Here is a 16662-nt window from a genome sequence, read left to right on the forward strand (position 1 = left end):
TGGAATTGTGGGAGAAGTCTGCAGTGTAGATGGTGAAGAGGAACGGAGCCAGAACCGTTCCCTGTGGGGCCCCCGTACTGCAGACGACCCTGTCCGACACACAGCCCTGAGTCCTCACATACTGTGGTCGGTCGGTGAGGTAGTCCAGGATCCAGGTAGTGAGGTGATGGTCCACTCCAGAGTTCACCAGCTTGTCCTTTAGAACCGAGGGAAGAATGGTGTTGAAGGCACTGGAGAAATCAAAGAACATGATTCTCACAGTGCTTCCAGCGGTCTCCAGGTGAGCGAGGGAACGATGTAGGAGGTGAATGACGGCATCATCCGCTCCAATGCCAGGCTGGTAGGCAAACTGAAGTGGGTCCAGTGATGAGCTTATTAGGCGCCGAAGCTGAGCCAGGACCAACCGCTCCAGGGTCTTCATCAGGTGGGATGTCAGAGCCACCGGCCTGTAGCTGTTGAGGTCCTTGGGGCGTGAAGTCTTTGGCACTGGTACAACACAGGAGGTTTTCCAGAGCTGTGGGACTCTTCCCAACCTCAGGCTCAGGTTGAAGAGGTGCTCCATCACCCCACACAGTTGGTCCGCGCAGGACCTGACGACCCTCGAGCTGATGCCATCTGGACCCGCTGCCTTCTTGCCATTAATCCTCCTCAGTTCCCTCCTAACCTGGGTGGTTGAGAGAGACAGGCTGGAGCCTTGTGTTGAGTGTGTATTGGATGCTGTTGTTGGGGGTGGGGGGGAGTGAGCAGGGTGAATAGAGGAGGTGTGAAGTGTCTGAGGTGGAACAGCAGCAGTGGGGGTGGGTGAGTCTGCAGCCGATGTTGCAGACCGCCTCATGGCTGAGTCAAATCTGTTGAAGAAATGATTCAGTTCATTTGCCCATCTCACATCCCTCCCAGGCAGAGTTCTGCCTGCATAAAAACTGTCCACGGAGAACTTCATGGCATGGGTTTCCACAACCAAGAAGCTCCTGTACGTGTAATGTATAAGTCCATAAAGTGTACCATTTTAATCTGATAAGGAAACTGCAGCAAAAACGGCTAGGTGCATTTATTCTCATTTGACAAAACATTTTGATCCGATCTTTGTCTGTACAGCAGTGTTGATCTCGTTCATGCTAGCTGCTGTTTTTGTCTCTGTTTTGTTTAAATGTGTTTAACCCTCCTGCCATCCTTTAAAAAACTCACACCCATCACCCTAGGGACCATTCTCAGCCACGCCATAAAAAGACCATATATCCATATTTTATTCCACTTTAAATTAGCCAACCTTGTAAAACTACTTCTCCCTGAAATATTCATGTAAAGTTTTAATTATATTTTCGTTGTTTTAACCCTTCAAATCCCAGTGTTATTACATGAGCGCCCTGTGTTATAAGCCCCAAAAACCAAAAAACGAAACTAAATATTTCCACAAAAAACCAGTTGAAGTAATATGTGATTGTCATTATAAGTAGGCCTTTAGATGGACCAAAGATTGGCACCAACATACATTTTGACCTGCCATTATTTTTTTTGCATTTTTTTTGCAATTTAAAAATTAAAACTTCAAGGCCCTGAGTCTTCATTGACATCCAAGAAAAGAAGAAAAAATAAAATCATATGATGATAATTTGGGGTTGAAAAATAGCGTTTATAATGGAAGTCAATGGGCAGAAAATGGTCCCCAGGGTGATGGGTGTGGGGATTTCTGCTGCTCAGCCATTTTAGGCTGATTTAAGGAATTCACACTGGAATATTAACATTGACAGGTAAAAACTATTCTGTGGCAAGTTTGGTTATATTCCACTGAACACAGTGGAAATGGCAGCCATTTAACACATAGCAGTGGCACAAAAAGGTCCCAAGAAGGCAGGAGGGTTAAGCTCAATATCACTGGTTGAAGATCTTTTATCTTTAAAATCAAAACCCTGCTTCATACATACTCTAAGATCAATGGATGTTTTGTTCACACTGTGGGTTCCTAATAAAAATCTACTGACATGCTTTGAAGTTTCGGGACTGTGAGTAGGTGTTTTGGAAATGAAACTGGTGGGCAACAGATCGCTTAAAAAAAACACTCCTACCTGAGGACACGGTGACTTTGGCTTCACATGTGAGGCATCACACGAACACATGCCTACTGTGCATTCACACGCAGAAGGATTTAAACAAGCAGGCAAGTGATTAAGGCCCCTTTTCAACTGCACTCAAAAGAGCACTTGAGTGCTTAAACATTTCTTCACACTGAATGTGTGCTTGTAAGCATTCAACTGTCTGTAAGATGTTTTTTTAATGCTTTAATACACCCTAAAAACGTCGCCATTCAGGAACAACCTGTACAGATATTTGCCATTGTATATACATTCACGGCAGATACGGATACACTTCTGTACCTACATTATTACCTACAGTTTAGCTTTGGGCAGCTGCTCACAATCTTACTTATGAAAAGTCTGTTTCCTCTGCAGCAGTTCTGATTGTTACCATGGCAATGCAAGCAGTGAGAGGAGGAGGAGGAGTGAAGAGCGCTAACCTCGTTATTGGACCCCCCCTCCCCCCTTCAGGCCCTTTTGTCAAGAGCAGCTACACTGCTGGGACATGAGGGTTGCATTCTTCTTTTTCGGCTCAACAGAGTGAGAGGCACAAGTAGTTCAAGCACCGAGCACTGTCATCTTTTGTCAGAGTGCCTATTCTGTAACTCTGCATGGTCTAAAAAAAAAAAAATCAGAAACAATAACTCAACATTTTGCAAAAATGTCATGTGACTGACCTGCAACTTGTACAGCTCTCTCTCTCATTTAGTGTCACCTGGGATGAGCTCCAGGATCACCATGGATGGGTGGGAAAATATACATATTTGCATTGATAAGATCCTGCAAGATAAGATCAATGCAAGTGTAATCTAGATCACAGAGTGGGACAGAAATGAGTGAAGTGAAATATATATATATATAAAAAGTTAAAGTCATAGCGGTTGACCTAAAGTGTTGCTGAGGCTTTTGGAGGTTTACAGATAATCCTATGTGTAACCACCTAAAACTGAATTTTGGACATGAAAATGCAGAAAGTGTGGGCAAAATTGTTGGTACCAGAAGATCAGTGTAGTCAGTTTGTAGTCAGAGCTTTACTCAACAATCCTGTTTAAACCAGCTTTGGTTCCTTCAAAATGCAGTTTCCAAACCATTTGCTATAGTCTAAAAATGGAAATGTAAGGCAGTCTCGAAAAGGGAGATTTTAGACTATTATTGACTTATTTTATTAACTTAACTGCAATGATAAGCAATGGCAGGCACAAAGTCCAGAACTGGAAAACCCTTATCTACTATCTGGATATCCTGACTACACCGGACACAGTAAAATAAAGAAACCGCTGATGTTCCCAGAGGCTAAGGACCCCATTATACCCACCATGTCCTGCCTGGCAAACAGAACTGTACCACAAAGTTGACGTTAAACTGATATCGACTTTGTCAGTGTTGTCATTAGCTGCCGTTTTCGCTAACTCGTGCACCTCTTGATTTTTGTAACCTGGTGTGTTATTATATTTCCTGCCACCCGGTTAAAGACAGCATGATATGATGTCCCTGTGTTCGTGTTGTTGTTGGTCCAGGTTCAACACTGCAAGTGACCAGTGACATAGCTGTGATGTCATAGTTTTGCAATGTGGAAACACCATCACAACACACACCAAACCCTAACCCTGACTGCCATCCTATTTTTTCTTGAGAGTCCATCGACAGGCTTTTTCCACGATGCAAAACTATGACATCATAACAATGCAATTGGTCACTTGCCATGTTGAACCTGGACCAGCATTTACTACAATAATCCAAAAACAACGCCCAATACGGGGATATGAGATACAATTGTGTTGGTTTTTACTATTTTACATTTGAAGATGTATGAGTGCTAATGGTAGTAGCTATAACGAAGACATAAGTCAGCAGTTTAGCCTCATTTCTGCAACCTGCTTGGTTTTAAAGTGGTAGTGGAGAAAAAAAGAAAGAAAGAAAGGCTTTTGTTGTCAAAATACAATCTAGTTTTATTGAATTTCTGGGCCCCATGAAACAGAGATAAACACATATAGAAATAAGATGTAAGACTACAACATGACAACAAACTAGGAGAGAAAAATCTCTAAAACTAACCAGTTAACACAGTGCAACCTGATATTAACCTAAAATGATCATTTTTCTACAGGCAAGCAAGCATCAGTAGTGTGACGTGTGGAAGAAGAAAAAACAACCCTAACTTCAAAACACATACAAAACAACATAAAATGAAATGTACAGTACAAACATAGCCAAAAGATGGCGTTTTCTAGATATTCCAGCTTGAAATAAACAGCATGACTGATTGTCAAGCTTAGTCCTCTTAAATCATAATTTACATAAGCATTCTTAAATATGAATGTAAGACTGTGAAATAGTGTCCAAACTCCTGTAACACACTGCCACCAAAGCTCGTTTTATTTTGAGGTCTGCGGCGCGTAAATTAATACATGTAATTTATTCGTTATAACAGATGTGCTGTAGATCATACACGATGGGAGCTGTATCAGATCTCTCCTGGTAATGCTTTTTAAATTGGGTCACGCTCTACTTTGGAACCATCGAGTCCCTGCATTCACAAACTGTACTCCTCAGAGGAAGAAAAGGGGACGGGGGGCCACGAAGGTGTCGACAGTGCCAAGGACATAGGAGACGTACTCGAACAGCAGTTAAGATGCCGCGGTACAAACAGAGGGATTGCATAGTTCGGCAGCATTGTCTTTCGCAGGTTTTCCTACCGAGCCTCCTAGTTTCCTTTTTAAAAGTACCTGCACAGCCATAAAACCTTGCCCCCCCCCCCCCTCTGTGTCACTCCAGTGGCTTGTTAGAATAAGGAGCGAGATGAGAGGTCTATTTTTACAAACGAGGGGGTGAGGAAAAGTGAGACGGAAGGTGAGATTTTATGAGACAGAGGCAGGAGCTGAGTTTGTGTTGTGTTCACTGTGAGCACATTCTCGATCAAAATGCGCCGCGTTATGAAAGTTTCTCAGTGCCTTTTTGGTTTCGAGGGACGACCTTCGCTTAAAGTCAAGATATTTAAAGAAAGGAGGAAAAGAAACATTGAACACAAATTCAGTATTGCTAATCTATTATTATCTTCAAGTCTTTCTACTCGTTTATAAAGAAATTACGCTATCCACTACATTATATGAGTCGGTAGAACTTTCTGTCATTTCTGGAATGAAACTAATATCCTGAAGCAGGCATGGCGGGGGTCAAGCACTGGCCCACGGAAGGAGGAAAGACACGATAAAAACAATGAGAGAAACAGAGAGAGGTAATGACAGGAGGAGGATAAGAGGAAGAGAGAAGGACGACGGCCACAGAGACGTCAGTTTGGAGCCTCGGGTCACCTCATCAGGACTCTTCTGCTTCTCCACGTTTGGCCTGCAAATGATCAGTGGCCTGACCTGTGATATGCTCTCCTGAAAGGCAGACGCAGGAGAGAACTGAGATAGACCTCAATTTCTCTGTTTGTACTTCATTTTTAGACCCTAAATGAGCAGAGTAACTAATTAAAGCAACAGGGAAGTAATAGTATGAACCTGGAAAATTCTGTGCATTCAGTGAGTCAGAAAGTATTTGGATAATGACACTTTTCAGGGGGCAATGTTCTCTCTCTGTACACCACATAGTAGATTTAAAATCAAACAATCAATATTCAAGACTTTCAACTTTAATTCAAGGGGTTTAACAAAAGTACTGTATTAGCTACTTTACCATTTCTATAAAGATTAAGCCATATTCAAAGCAGTGTTGCCAACTTAGCGACTTTGTCGCTATATTTAGCGAGTTTTCAGACCCCTTAGCGACTTTTTTTCTAAAGAAAGTCGCTAAAAAAAGACGTGAAAGCGCGTATCGCTTTTACTCTCAACAAGCAGCGGGTGCTGTAACGCAGTCAGTTCTTCTTTTACTCTTTTACTCTTATGCTGTTTTGTGGATCACAAGGTTTAAAACTACTTATAAACACACACATAAAGTAACTCCACCAGAGCGCCTATTTCGGGTCACTTTTACCGGTCCAAGCCCGGGTAAAGGAGCAGGGTTGGAATTGTGACATTAAAAAAAACAATAATTGCTAAAATAAATTTAATTTGTAGTTATAAATAAACTCTAAATGCATTTAGGACGTTTTTTACTCACTTTATGTCACTTCCACGATGTTATTTCTCTCTCCAACAACATCAATTATGCAAATTAGGCGATGACGTCATTTAGCGACTTTTAGGACAACCAATAGTGATTTTCCTTACTGAGGAGTTGGCAACACTGATTCAAAGGCTCAAGTATAATTGGACAACTGACTGACAAGCAGCTCGTTATTTCATGACAAATAAAGCAAACATAATATCTGAGTTTTTGTGAATTTCAAATATGAATGAATAATTGATACCAATAGCAGAAGGCCTGAAGGACCACAGAAGATGACTAAAAGTGCAAGATGGCAGGATTATTTCAATGGTTAAGAGAAAAAACATCACAACATCTAAACATGTCGAGAACACTCTCAAGCAGGTAGGTGTATCATTGGGTCTCCAATCAAAAGATGCTTTTGTTAATGGAAACAGATGTTTACAATGAAGTGCAAACCACTGGTTACAGGCTCAAGACTCAGAAAACATGTGAAAGAGCCAAGTGTACATATGTTTGGACAGAACAATCAAGACTGACTTTTATCACAATGATGGACGAGAAGGGGAAAAGTTAGTATGTCAAGCACGGTGGAGGCATGGATACACTGTCCATGTCGTGTTTATTGATGATGTGACTGCTGATAGAAGAGGACAACGAATTCTGAAGTGCAGAGGGGGTTATACTCTCTGCTCAGATTCAACCGAATGCTGCAAGCTTGATTGGATGATACAAAGCAGGCTGCAAAAGTTTTTCATGGCAAAGAAATAGAATTTTCTACAGTGACCTGATGTCAACCGAGTGAAACACTCTTTTGGAGTATTCAACTAAATGCATAAAATTAATGGATTTTTGAATAAAAACCTCTTGAATTAAAGCTGAAGGTCTGCACCACAATCACATCTTGATTGCTTGATTTTGATTTGTTTTTTTTTATTTCTTCTTACCTCGAGTATGGTTCTGCTGTGTGCTCTGTCAGGACTAAGCCTCAGATTCCATCGATGGGATCTATGGCTTCGCCCGCCATCATCCTCGCTCTCTGTGGTGTCTTGTCGCGCTACTCGAGGACGTTTCCGTCTCCGTGAGCTGATTCGCTGGAGAGAGCCAGGCTCCTGGAGTCTGAACAAATTGAGTCAAAGGCACAAGGTCAGATACAGTAAGGTACAGCGCAGCACACTGTGTGAATATGAACGTGTCGGTGACCTGCAGTCTGTATCCTCTATATCCGCATCTGCGTCACTCTCCCCCTGAGGGTCAGATAACACACACTCCTCCTGCAATGGAGCGAAAAAGACAAGAAAAAATATATAATAACCAACAGAAACACAGAGGAATGTGTTAGCAGCCATTAAGCTGGGATAAAATATGACAAATACAAAAGTGTTTTCAATTTTTTGAGTTTTTAAAAAGAAAGAAACACATAAATCCCAGTGACTCATCACAGACCAACACAGTTTGTGAAACCAAATACCACTTGATGATGGCATTTGTCTGTGTGAGTGTGCTAATGCGTCACTTTTTATATTACCACCATTGTTATTAAGCATGAATCAGCTCACACCTCTATCCATAACGTAATGAAGTCAGAGAGTATTTATATCCCAACAGTACCAGTCTTTTTACCTCTTTCTGTCACAGACAGACAGACAGACAGACAGACAGACAGACAGACAGACAGACAGACAGACAGATAGATAGATAGATAGATAGATAGATAGATAGATAGATAGATAGATAGATAGATAGATAGATAGATAGATAGATAGATAGATGTACTGTACTGTACTGAAAATACAAGTTTAGCATTTAAATAAAAAACAAAAAACAATGAGCTATTAACATAATGTGCTGTGTGTTTTTATCTCTGGCCAAAAAATGCAGTTCCTGTAATGGCCACTTGAGGCTGAATCCAAAAGCAAGTCACCACAGCGCCCTATGTTAAAATGGCTAATGTTGCAACACAACTATAAATTGTTACAGCCTGCTACCAAAAAAAAAATCTCCCTTTTCAAGACTGCCTTACATTTCCATTTTTTAATATAACTCATAGGTTTAAATTATAGCAAGGCTTACAGTTTCCATTGACTGAGGGTGTGGCCTCAAATGAGCAGGTGGGTGCAGACACAACTATAGCAGCTAGCTGCATGACAGAGATATAGCGATATTTTGTGATTTTTTTTAAGAATACCAAATATTGATAACTTTTTTAAATATAAACAGCATAGACAAACTAACGTTTTTAGCATTAAAAAAATCACTTTCGTGGGGCCCCACTTTGCGTGGGGTTTCGTGGCGTCAACGCAGTTAGCTTGTTCACTCATTAGCACCATGCAGCCCCACACACAAGGTGATCCACGATAACTCCCTAACAGAGATTTGCAGCGTTAATGTGGTTATGGTGTTAATGTAATTTTAACGAGATTAACGCTGACAGCACAGCATGTTAGAACAGCTGCACTCTGCTAAACAAGCTACCTAGTTCAGGCTAGTTTTAAGTTCAGGCTACAGTAAACAGATAAAGGCATTTTATTAAATGATTTCATTATATTTGACTTGTTTGGTAAATTGCTCATGTTTCCCCTTATCTTGGATATTGTTTCATGTAAGGGTAGCTAGCATTATCACCATCAATTCAGGAAAATTGTATCACAAATCAAATCACCTACCTCACTGATTAAAATATTTGCGGTGCTTATTTCCATTTTGATACGTATTAGCCAATTATAGCCAGTTTTGTTGTGCAAAAATCTGGAGTCCCTCCTAATTTAAATTTTTTGCTTTAAAGAGCCAGAATTTTTATTTTATTTTTTAAAGTGGTCTTGAGCAACAGTACTCCAGCCTTTCTGGAGCTCTTCCACAGTTTTTCTTTGGTTTTTCCCCTCTTTCTGTCAGTCCAGTGGCTGACACTTTGGTATTCGCAGCCTGTCACAAAACACAAAACTTGTACTCATTTGTGAAATCTGTGCAAGATGGAGGAAATAAACTATTTGTACACCAAAAAGGGTATTCCCAAAGAGCTATTACCCAAAAACCTGGCATAACACTGGATGTCCTTTAAAAAAAATCTGTGGAAGCTAGACAAGTAGAGGACAGAAGAAGTGTCAGGCCTAAAAATCTAACCAGAGCAAGAGCCAAACTGAAAAACAATAGCAACAGGTCCTCTGGAGTGAGGAATCCAATTTTTGTTTGTTTGTTTTTGAGGAAGGCAGGAGAGAGGAACATAAGTTTTTTTGTTTGTTTTGTTTTTTAACATTTTATTGCTATGTCTGGTTTTATTACTATGTGCATATTAGTATTGTACAGCACTTTGGTCTACCAGGTGTGTTTTTAAAGTGCTATATAAATAAATGATGATGATGATGATGATAAGTGAGCGTGTATGAAGCACGGTGAAGGCTCCATCATGGCTTGGTGTTGCATTTCAGCCAATGGTGTTGGAGATTTTGATCTAGGACAAAGAAGAACTTTGAATGTCCTTCAAGAAGCCTGGAGAACTATTCAAAAATTAATTAAAGAAAGATTGTCTAAGAGATTTCAAGCTGCGTTGAAAAATAAAGGTCGTACCAAATATTGACTTTCAAGCTCTGTTTTTGATTTATATGCTGTATTTAGAATAGAATAGAATAGCCTTTATTGTCATTGTACAGAGTACAACGAAATTGGAGTGCCACTCCCTTGGTGCAAGTTTCAATAATAAATATAAATGTAAAATATAAAAAGTACAAAAAAACAATCGTAAGTACTCAAATAATAGTATGTACAATATATACAGGATAGCAGCATTAATATAATGACAGTATGAATAGCAGCATAATATAATGACAGTGACAGTATGGAATAGGTTCAGTTGTTTTTGTGCTTATTTACTACGGTGATTGGTTGCTGGGGTGAGAGTGGTCCTTGATGATATTGCCAGCTCTGCTGAGGTACCGAGAGTTTGCAGTGACCTCCAGGCTTGGCAGAGAGCAGCCAGTGATCTTCTGGGCTGTGTTGATGACCCTCTGCAGTACTTTCCTGTCCGCAGCTGAGCACCCTGCATACCATGATGTTATGCCGTACGTTAGGATGCTCTCTATGGTGGCTCTGTAAAATGTCACCAGCAGCCTCTCCTCCAGGTTGTTCCTCCTGAGCACTCTCAGAAAGTGGAGACGCTGCTGGGCCTTTTTAACCACCGCCGTGGTATTTGCAGTCCAGGAGAGGTCATCAGAGATGTGCACGCCCAGAAACCTCATGGAGTGTACCCTCTCCACACAGTTCCCGTGGATGTAGAGTGGGGCCGGGTCTGCTCTAACCTTCCTGAAGTCCAAGATAAGTTCTTTAGTTTTCGTGGTGTTCAGTTGGAGGTTGTTAACTGAACACCACTCAGTCAGTCTGTTGACCTCATCTCTGTAGTCCGACTCATCCCCCCTTGAGATGAGTCCAACCACTGTGGTGTCATCCGCGAACTAAATTTATTTACCTGTAAGTTTGTGCATGTTAAGATAAGATAAGATAAGATAAGATAGAAATAGATAATTCTATTCTAATAGAATAGGATAAAATAAAATACTATATACAGCAGAATAAAATATACAATAGGATAAAAATAGAACACAAATTCTATATACAACTGAGTAAAAATACAACTTTGTCAGAAAAGTTTCAGTATTTGCCTCAAAATATGACAAAATATAGAGATGTTAGGGCTGGCTCAAGACTTTTGCACAGTGCTGTATATCAGTTAGCAATAAATGGTCCAACCCTAGATTTAAGAGACTGAAAATCCTTTTTGAAAATGTCTATCTGTGGCATGAGCATCAATCATCTGGCCTAAGTGAACCCTGGTATTACTCATGTACTGCTCACAAGCTGGAATCTTAAAAGCCTATAAAAATGCCAGCTGCCTGCCAGGAAATCAACACAAATATCAAAAAGTCTTATAACGTGTTACATATCTGGACTCCACACACAGCGCTCTGCAACAGCATTAAGTAGCTGCACACAGAGCACTGTCATAAAGACACGCACACATATGCTACACATTACCTCTGTGCCGTATCCCTCAGAGTACCTGGTTACCATCACTTTGTTTTTTCCACAGCGTTCACACAGCCGCGTGTCCTGAGAACAGAAAGCAGGAAGAGAGACAGACCTACTGATTAGATTCACATCTCGAAAAAAAAAAAAACGAAAAGCTAACACGTGATTCGTCGATATCTGTGAACAGGTACTTTAAAATAAAACAGGGCAGCGACAAAGATGCAGAGAGGTCGTCGGGCAGCATTTAGAGCCTGATTACAGATGAAGAAACACTCTCAGATCTGAGCGGGTTGAGCGACGGCCACAGACACTTAAGTGGAAAGCCTGAGCACTCACCGGCGTAGGCGTGTGTGCTTCTGAATAAAGTGTACAGGGACCGGCCTCGCACAGACACGCTACATCTACCTCTCTGCAGCTCACCCCCATCTAAGACAGAGAGACAAAGACAGGGAGGATAAACAACTGTGATCTGCTGACTTGATGAAGCTTCTGGTCCCTTTTATCCTTAGACAGCAGCATAATGACAGAGATATAGGGAAGGAGTAAGAAGCTTGTACAAACTTACATAAGGTCCAGCAATATCACTGTCACATGACCTGGGATGAGCCTGGCTGTTGGATATCATTGGCAAAAGTTTTCATATCTCTGTCAACGGCTCAGAGGAGAGATTTCTGGCTTTTGACATTATCTGCCTACTCACTTAAAAATGCTTGACTGCCAAGTGCTGAACACTAGAGTTATTAAAAGGAAAAAAAATAACACAATTAAGTCAAAAAGTTGGGCTATTACGTGTTCAGCAACTGGACCTGTGGGTTCCTTCGGTTACATTTTGTGTCAACTGCAGCCTACTTTAGAGCCACATGCAGATCTAAGAGGTACGCCGGTAGCAGGTATAAATAAACAGCCTCACCTCACAGTCATTGTCGGACGTCTCTCCGAAGGTAAAGAGGCCGTGGGAGTCGGATTCCCTCCGCAACATGACCTCTGACCTGGCTCACGCACTCACATAGATTTGCTGAGACGCACAAACAGCACACAGTCAGGTTCAAAGCTTGTCATCACTTAACCGTGAACACCTTATACTCGGTGTCTTCTTCTGATGCTGATACTTAGCAATGTGCTGAAAACAACAGAGTGACTAAAAGTAGTTACCATATTCCTGATTTCTTAGGGTTTGTTTTTTGCATATTTGTCACACTTACATGTTTCAGAGCATCAAACTAATTCTAATATTAGACAAAGAGAACCAGAATAAATACAAAATGTATCCGTTGCAACAAGTCGTCCTGAAGCAGCAAAGCAGCCCTGACCATCACACTACCACCACCATGTCTGACTGTTGGTATAATGTTGTTTCATGAATTGCTGTGTTAGTTTTTTGTTCAGCTTCTGTCTCATCAGTCCACAGAATATTTTCTCGGAACTCTTGAGGATCAGCAAAATATTTTTGGTAAATGTGAGACCTGCCTTTGTGTTCTTTTTGCTCTGCAGTGGTTTTCTCCTTGACCTCTCCCATGCAGTCTGATTTTTACCCATTCTCTTTCTTATTGTTGAATCATGAACTCTGACCTTAACTGAAGCAGGTGAGGCCTGCGGTTCTTTAATGTTGTTCTGCGGTCTTTTGTGACTTCCTGGTTGAGTCGTCCGGGTGATCTTGGAGTAATTTTGGTAAGCCACTCCTGGGAAGGTTCACCAGTGTTCCACTGTTCTCGAGTCCCAAAACCTTAAAAATGGCTTTGTAACTGTTTCCAGACTAACAGATGTCAATGACTTTGTTTATCAGCTGTTTCTTTAGATCAGGACATGATGTGTTGCTTTTTGAGATCTGAGCCTGCTTCATTTTGTCAGACATCTTCTATTGAAGTGATTTCTTGATTCGCCAGGTCTGGCAGTAGCTAATGAACCTGAACATGATTTAACAAAGCGGGGCAATTAGTTTTGCACACAGGGGTTGGATAGCTTTATTTTTACTTTTATAAATAAAGTCATCATTTAAAAAACTCGTTTTTTTATTTTAATCAGTTATCGCTGTGTAATGTTAAAATGTGTTTGATGATCTAAAAGAAGTAAGCATGACAAATAAGGGGAAAAAATCAGAAAGAGAGTACATGCATTTTCACAGCACTGCAGATATTATAAAAGTATGAGCAACATCAGTAGCAACATTAGACATTTATATATTTTCCAGCTAAAAATACAAGCACAAATCACTTAAATGTTCTTCTGTTTTTAGCATGTATTTGTTCAATGAGGACCTGTAATTAAATGACTTTTTTTCTTTAAAACAGTAATAAATCAGTCATAGCTGGGTCAACTAACAGCCTGGAAAACCGTGAAGTGTTGTGCTTTGAGTGAATCAGTGAGGGGATAAATGCGTTATTTGGCTACAAACTTGGTGTTACAGGGGTGTGCAAATATGACGCGGTCTTTACTACGCAATCCGCGAGCTTGTGCTATCAGAGATGTGTCATCACGGCACCTCACTGTAAAATCCGTTCAGCAGTGTCCGCACTCCCATTACGTAATAGCACAGCAATCAACGTTAGGGAGCCGGGGAACTTTTCCCATAAAGATACGGGGAAACACGCCGTCTGCGTTTAAAGGTTTTAATTTTTTAACAAACAAGAATTCAAACATCAGCTACAATTTTCAATTAAAAACATTACGAAATAAACTAAATGAATTACAAGTAAAAAGCAGTAATTTAGAAAAGAACTGAGTGACCCGTCTCACCTCAAACGCATCCTGTCCAAAATCGCGGAATAAAGCCATGGACGGTGGTCGTAGTTGTGGTCGTAGTTGTGTAGTATTTAGAGGATGAGCAGCAGGACGCGGCGGTGTTTGTCATTGTGGCGCGGGGAAGCCATGAGCTCGCGCTGCTTGTGAGTATTTGACATTGTAGCAAATCCTCCGTGTGATGTCAGCGCCAGCGATGACGGGCAGCTACGGTCCGGGAAGCGCGTGCTCACTGGGAAACCGAATGTTCGGGAGCGCGGAGAAGCAACGGCACATAACAGGGATTTCCGTCCGGTGTTTTCAAAATAAATGCCTTTGAAGCTAACCATTGCGTGCCTTTTTTGTACCACTCATACATTTGAAAATGATGAATCTGTGGACGGAATACTAAAAAACAGGTGTGAACGTTTCCTGAGACAAAACGTAAATCCAGTTGTTGAAAAAAAATGGTTTCAAAATATTACAAAGTATAACTTGAGAACCCCCCTGAAAATTGAATTTTTAGTAAAAACTAAATTACACTTAAAATATAAATAACAAGATAGGTATTATTGGATTTTTCAAAAAATCTGATGACGTTTCACAAATAGTTTTTACTATCCATAAGTCACAAATTCTTTTTTCGATGTCTTAAAATTTCAACTAACTCGAACCTGTGAGAAAGAGTGGCCTACATGAGAACTTAGTCCACTCTTAAACACTAGAAAGAAAGAAAGAAAGAAAGAAAGAAAGAAAGAAAGAAAGAAACAAACAAACAAACAAACAAACAAACAAACAAACAAACAAACAAAAGTGGGATTTATTTTTAAGGCTACAGTGTTTATTCATACTATTTGTATTTATCTGTGGTAGTTTTATTTGTACATATTAACCGGTATCTATGTATGGACAGCAGAGAAAGAATTTCATTGCACAGAGAAATGCTTTTCTTTGTACACATGACAATAAACACTTTGAATCTTGAATCTCCTAACGGTTCCACAGACATGATTCTGGGCACTGCTCTGCTATGGGTACTCTGTCCTCACTCAGGGACCTTAACTGTCCAGTCACATTCTTTCCTCCAATAAAACACCCATTTTTTGTGAGTTAGTATATGAGCTCATGTTATATATATCCAATAATTCAGTGCTCTTAAAACATGACCTGATTCAAATGAAGGTTTTTTATATTGCACTTTTCTACAGTACTGGAGCACTCAATGCACTGTATACAACATGCCTCATTCACCCATCATACAAGCACTTTTTTGTATGCCTAAGTGCTTTCCATCTAACAATCATACTCCTCAACTCAGGGTTCAGTATCTTGCCCAAGGATATTTGGCATGTGGACTGGAGCAGCCAGGGATTGAACCATCAGTCTTCCAGCTAGCAGATGACCTGCTCTACCTGCAGCATCATATGATAACAAGGTGATCATTTTGAAACAGGTGTTTTGATGCCAGAAAGAAGTAGAAAGGACCACGGTGGTTAAATAAAATAATAATTATAAGCTCACGGTCTTAAATCTGGATTTTTGGTCAAATTGCACATTTCTGTTTTTGAAACAAGGACATGTCCACAGGTATGCAGACATGTGAATATGGATGCAATTTTGTGTGTGTATGTTGATGCTTTTATCTACATGTAAAAACCATTTCACACCACTGAAAACTGAGCTTCTGATAAAAACACCTTCCAGAATTTAGATTTTTAACTCCTCCATTTACAGGTGAGCAAGGAAAGGGGCAAAAGTGTGCACCTGTGTCTCCTTTCCTGATGTCAGATGGTGCTCTGTGTTACTATTTATAGGATTTTCATTGGCCGACATCTCTACACAATGAGCTGTTGTCACATGCTACTCTGCCATGCCCTTGACAGCACATGAGGTTGTTTTCTGACATTTTCATGTGGATGGGAGATATTTAAAAAACAAACAAACAAAAAAAAAACAACAGAAAAAAAAATACAGAAAAATCTTTGTTTTAAAAAATACTTGTTTGTCCGTACAGCAGTCCCTCGCTATAACATGGTTCACTTTTCACGGCCTCGCTGTTTCGCAGATTTTTTTTGCATGCTTTTTTTTTAAAGCGCATTGTGTTCTGCGTCCTGATTGGCTGCACACCATTGTCAGTCAATCTCGTGCCGTGTCTCCCGTACTGTACAGAATGCTTTCAACTTGTCAAATTTACATAAATCTTCGATCTCTAGCAGTGTGATTCTGAAGTGCTGTACTGTACGTTTTATCCCCAACAAACACAAGAATGTTGACGAAACGTTTTGCACGGTCAAAGGCATCTATGGTAGCATCCAAAAGGCAGAGGACAATGCTAACCATAGCACAGGCAGTTGGACTTCTGGACATGCTAAAGGAAGGTAGAAGTTACCGTATTTTTCGGACTGTAAGGCACGCCGGATTATAAGGTGCATTAAGTAAAACAAAACAGTCAGAAAAGTCAAACTTTACTCAAGTCATTCTTCTTGCTTTCTCCACTTCCATACGACTGATTCATTAGTGTTGAATTCTCTCACAGCTGCTCTATTCTCATGTTCTGGACCTGAAAACAGGGTTTGATCTTTGGTTTCATTCCATAATACTGGACTTATTTTTCTACGGTTTGAACTTTGAGAGTGTTTAAATACGAGAGAAAAGTGTGAAAATGTTCATGCCTGTCTGAGAAAAGTGTATAACGTGTGCAGTGAGGGTTTTTACAGCCTTAAAACATCTATAATAATTGTAAAAAAAAAAAAAAGTTGGCTACTTT

The 16662-nt window shown here is 40.4% G+C and overlaps 1 protein-coding gene across 2 annotated transcripts; it reads right to left on the reverse strand.

Annotated features, from left to right (window-relative positions):
- Positions 1 to 3990: 3990 nt before the first annotated feature.
- LOC308391987 (uncharacterized protein) lies at positions 3991 to 14170 on the reverse strand. 2 transcript variants are annotated; one of them, XM_080874829.1, is made up of 7 exons: positions 13914 to 14170; positions 12091 to 12195; positions 11517 to 11606; positions 11187 to 11261; positions 7365 to 7435; positions 7109 to 7280; positions 3992 to 5455 (listed from the first exon to the last, which is right to left on the reverse strand). In XM_080874829.1, the coding sequence occupies exons 2-7, from the start codon at positions 12157 to 12159 to the stop codon at positions 5246 to 5248; spliced, it is 687 nt and encodes a 228-aa protein (XP_080730955.1). In that variant the 5' UTR covers positions 12160 to 12195; positions 13914 to 14170; the 3' UTR covers positions 3992 to 5245. The 2 variants fall into 2 exon arrangements, with proteins under 2 accessions (XP_080730956.1, XP_080730955.1); XM_080874830.1 differs by lacking the exon at positions 11517 to 11606 and having other exon boundaries at positions 3991 to 5455.
- Positions 14171 to 16662: the final 2492 nt, after the last annotated feature.

This window comes from Rhamphochromis sp. 'chilingali' (genome assembly GCF_963969265.1).
Source record: "Rhamphochromis sp. 'chilingali' genome assembly, chromosome: 1".
In the NCBI taxonomy this organism is placed as follows: domain Eukaryota; kingdom Metazoa; phylum Chordata; class Actinopteri; order Cichliformes; family Cichlidae; genus Rhamphochromis; species Rhamphochromis sp. 'chilingali'.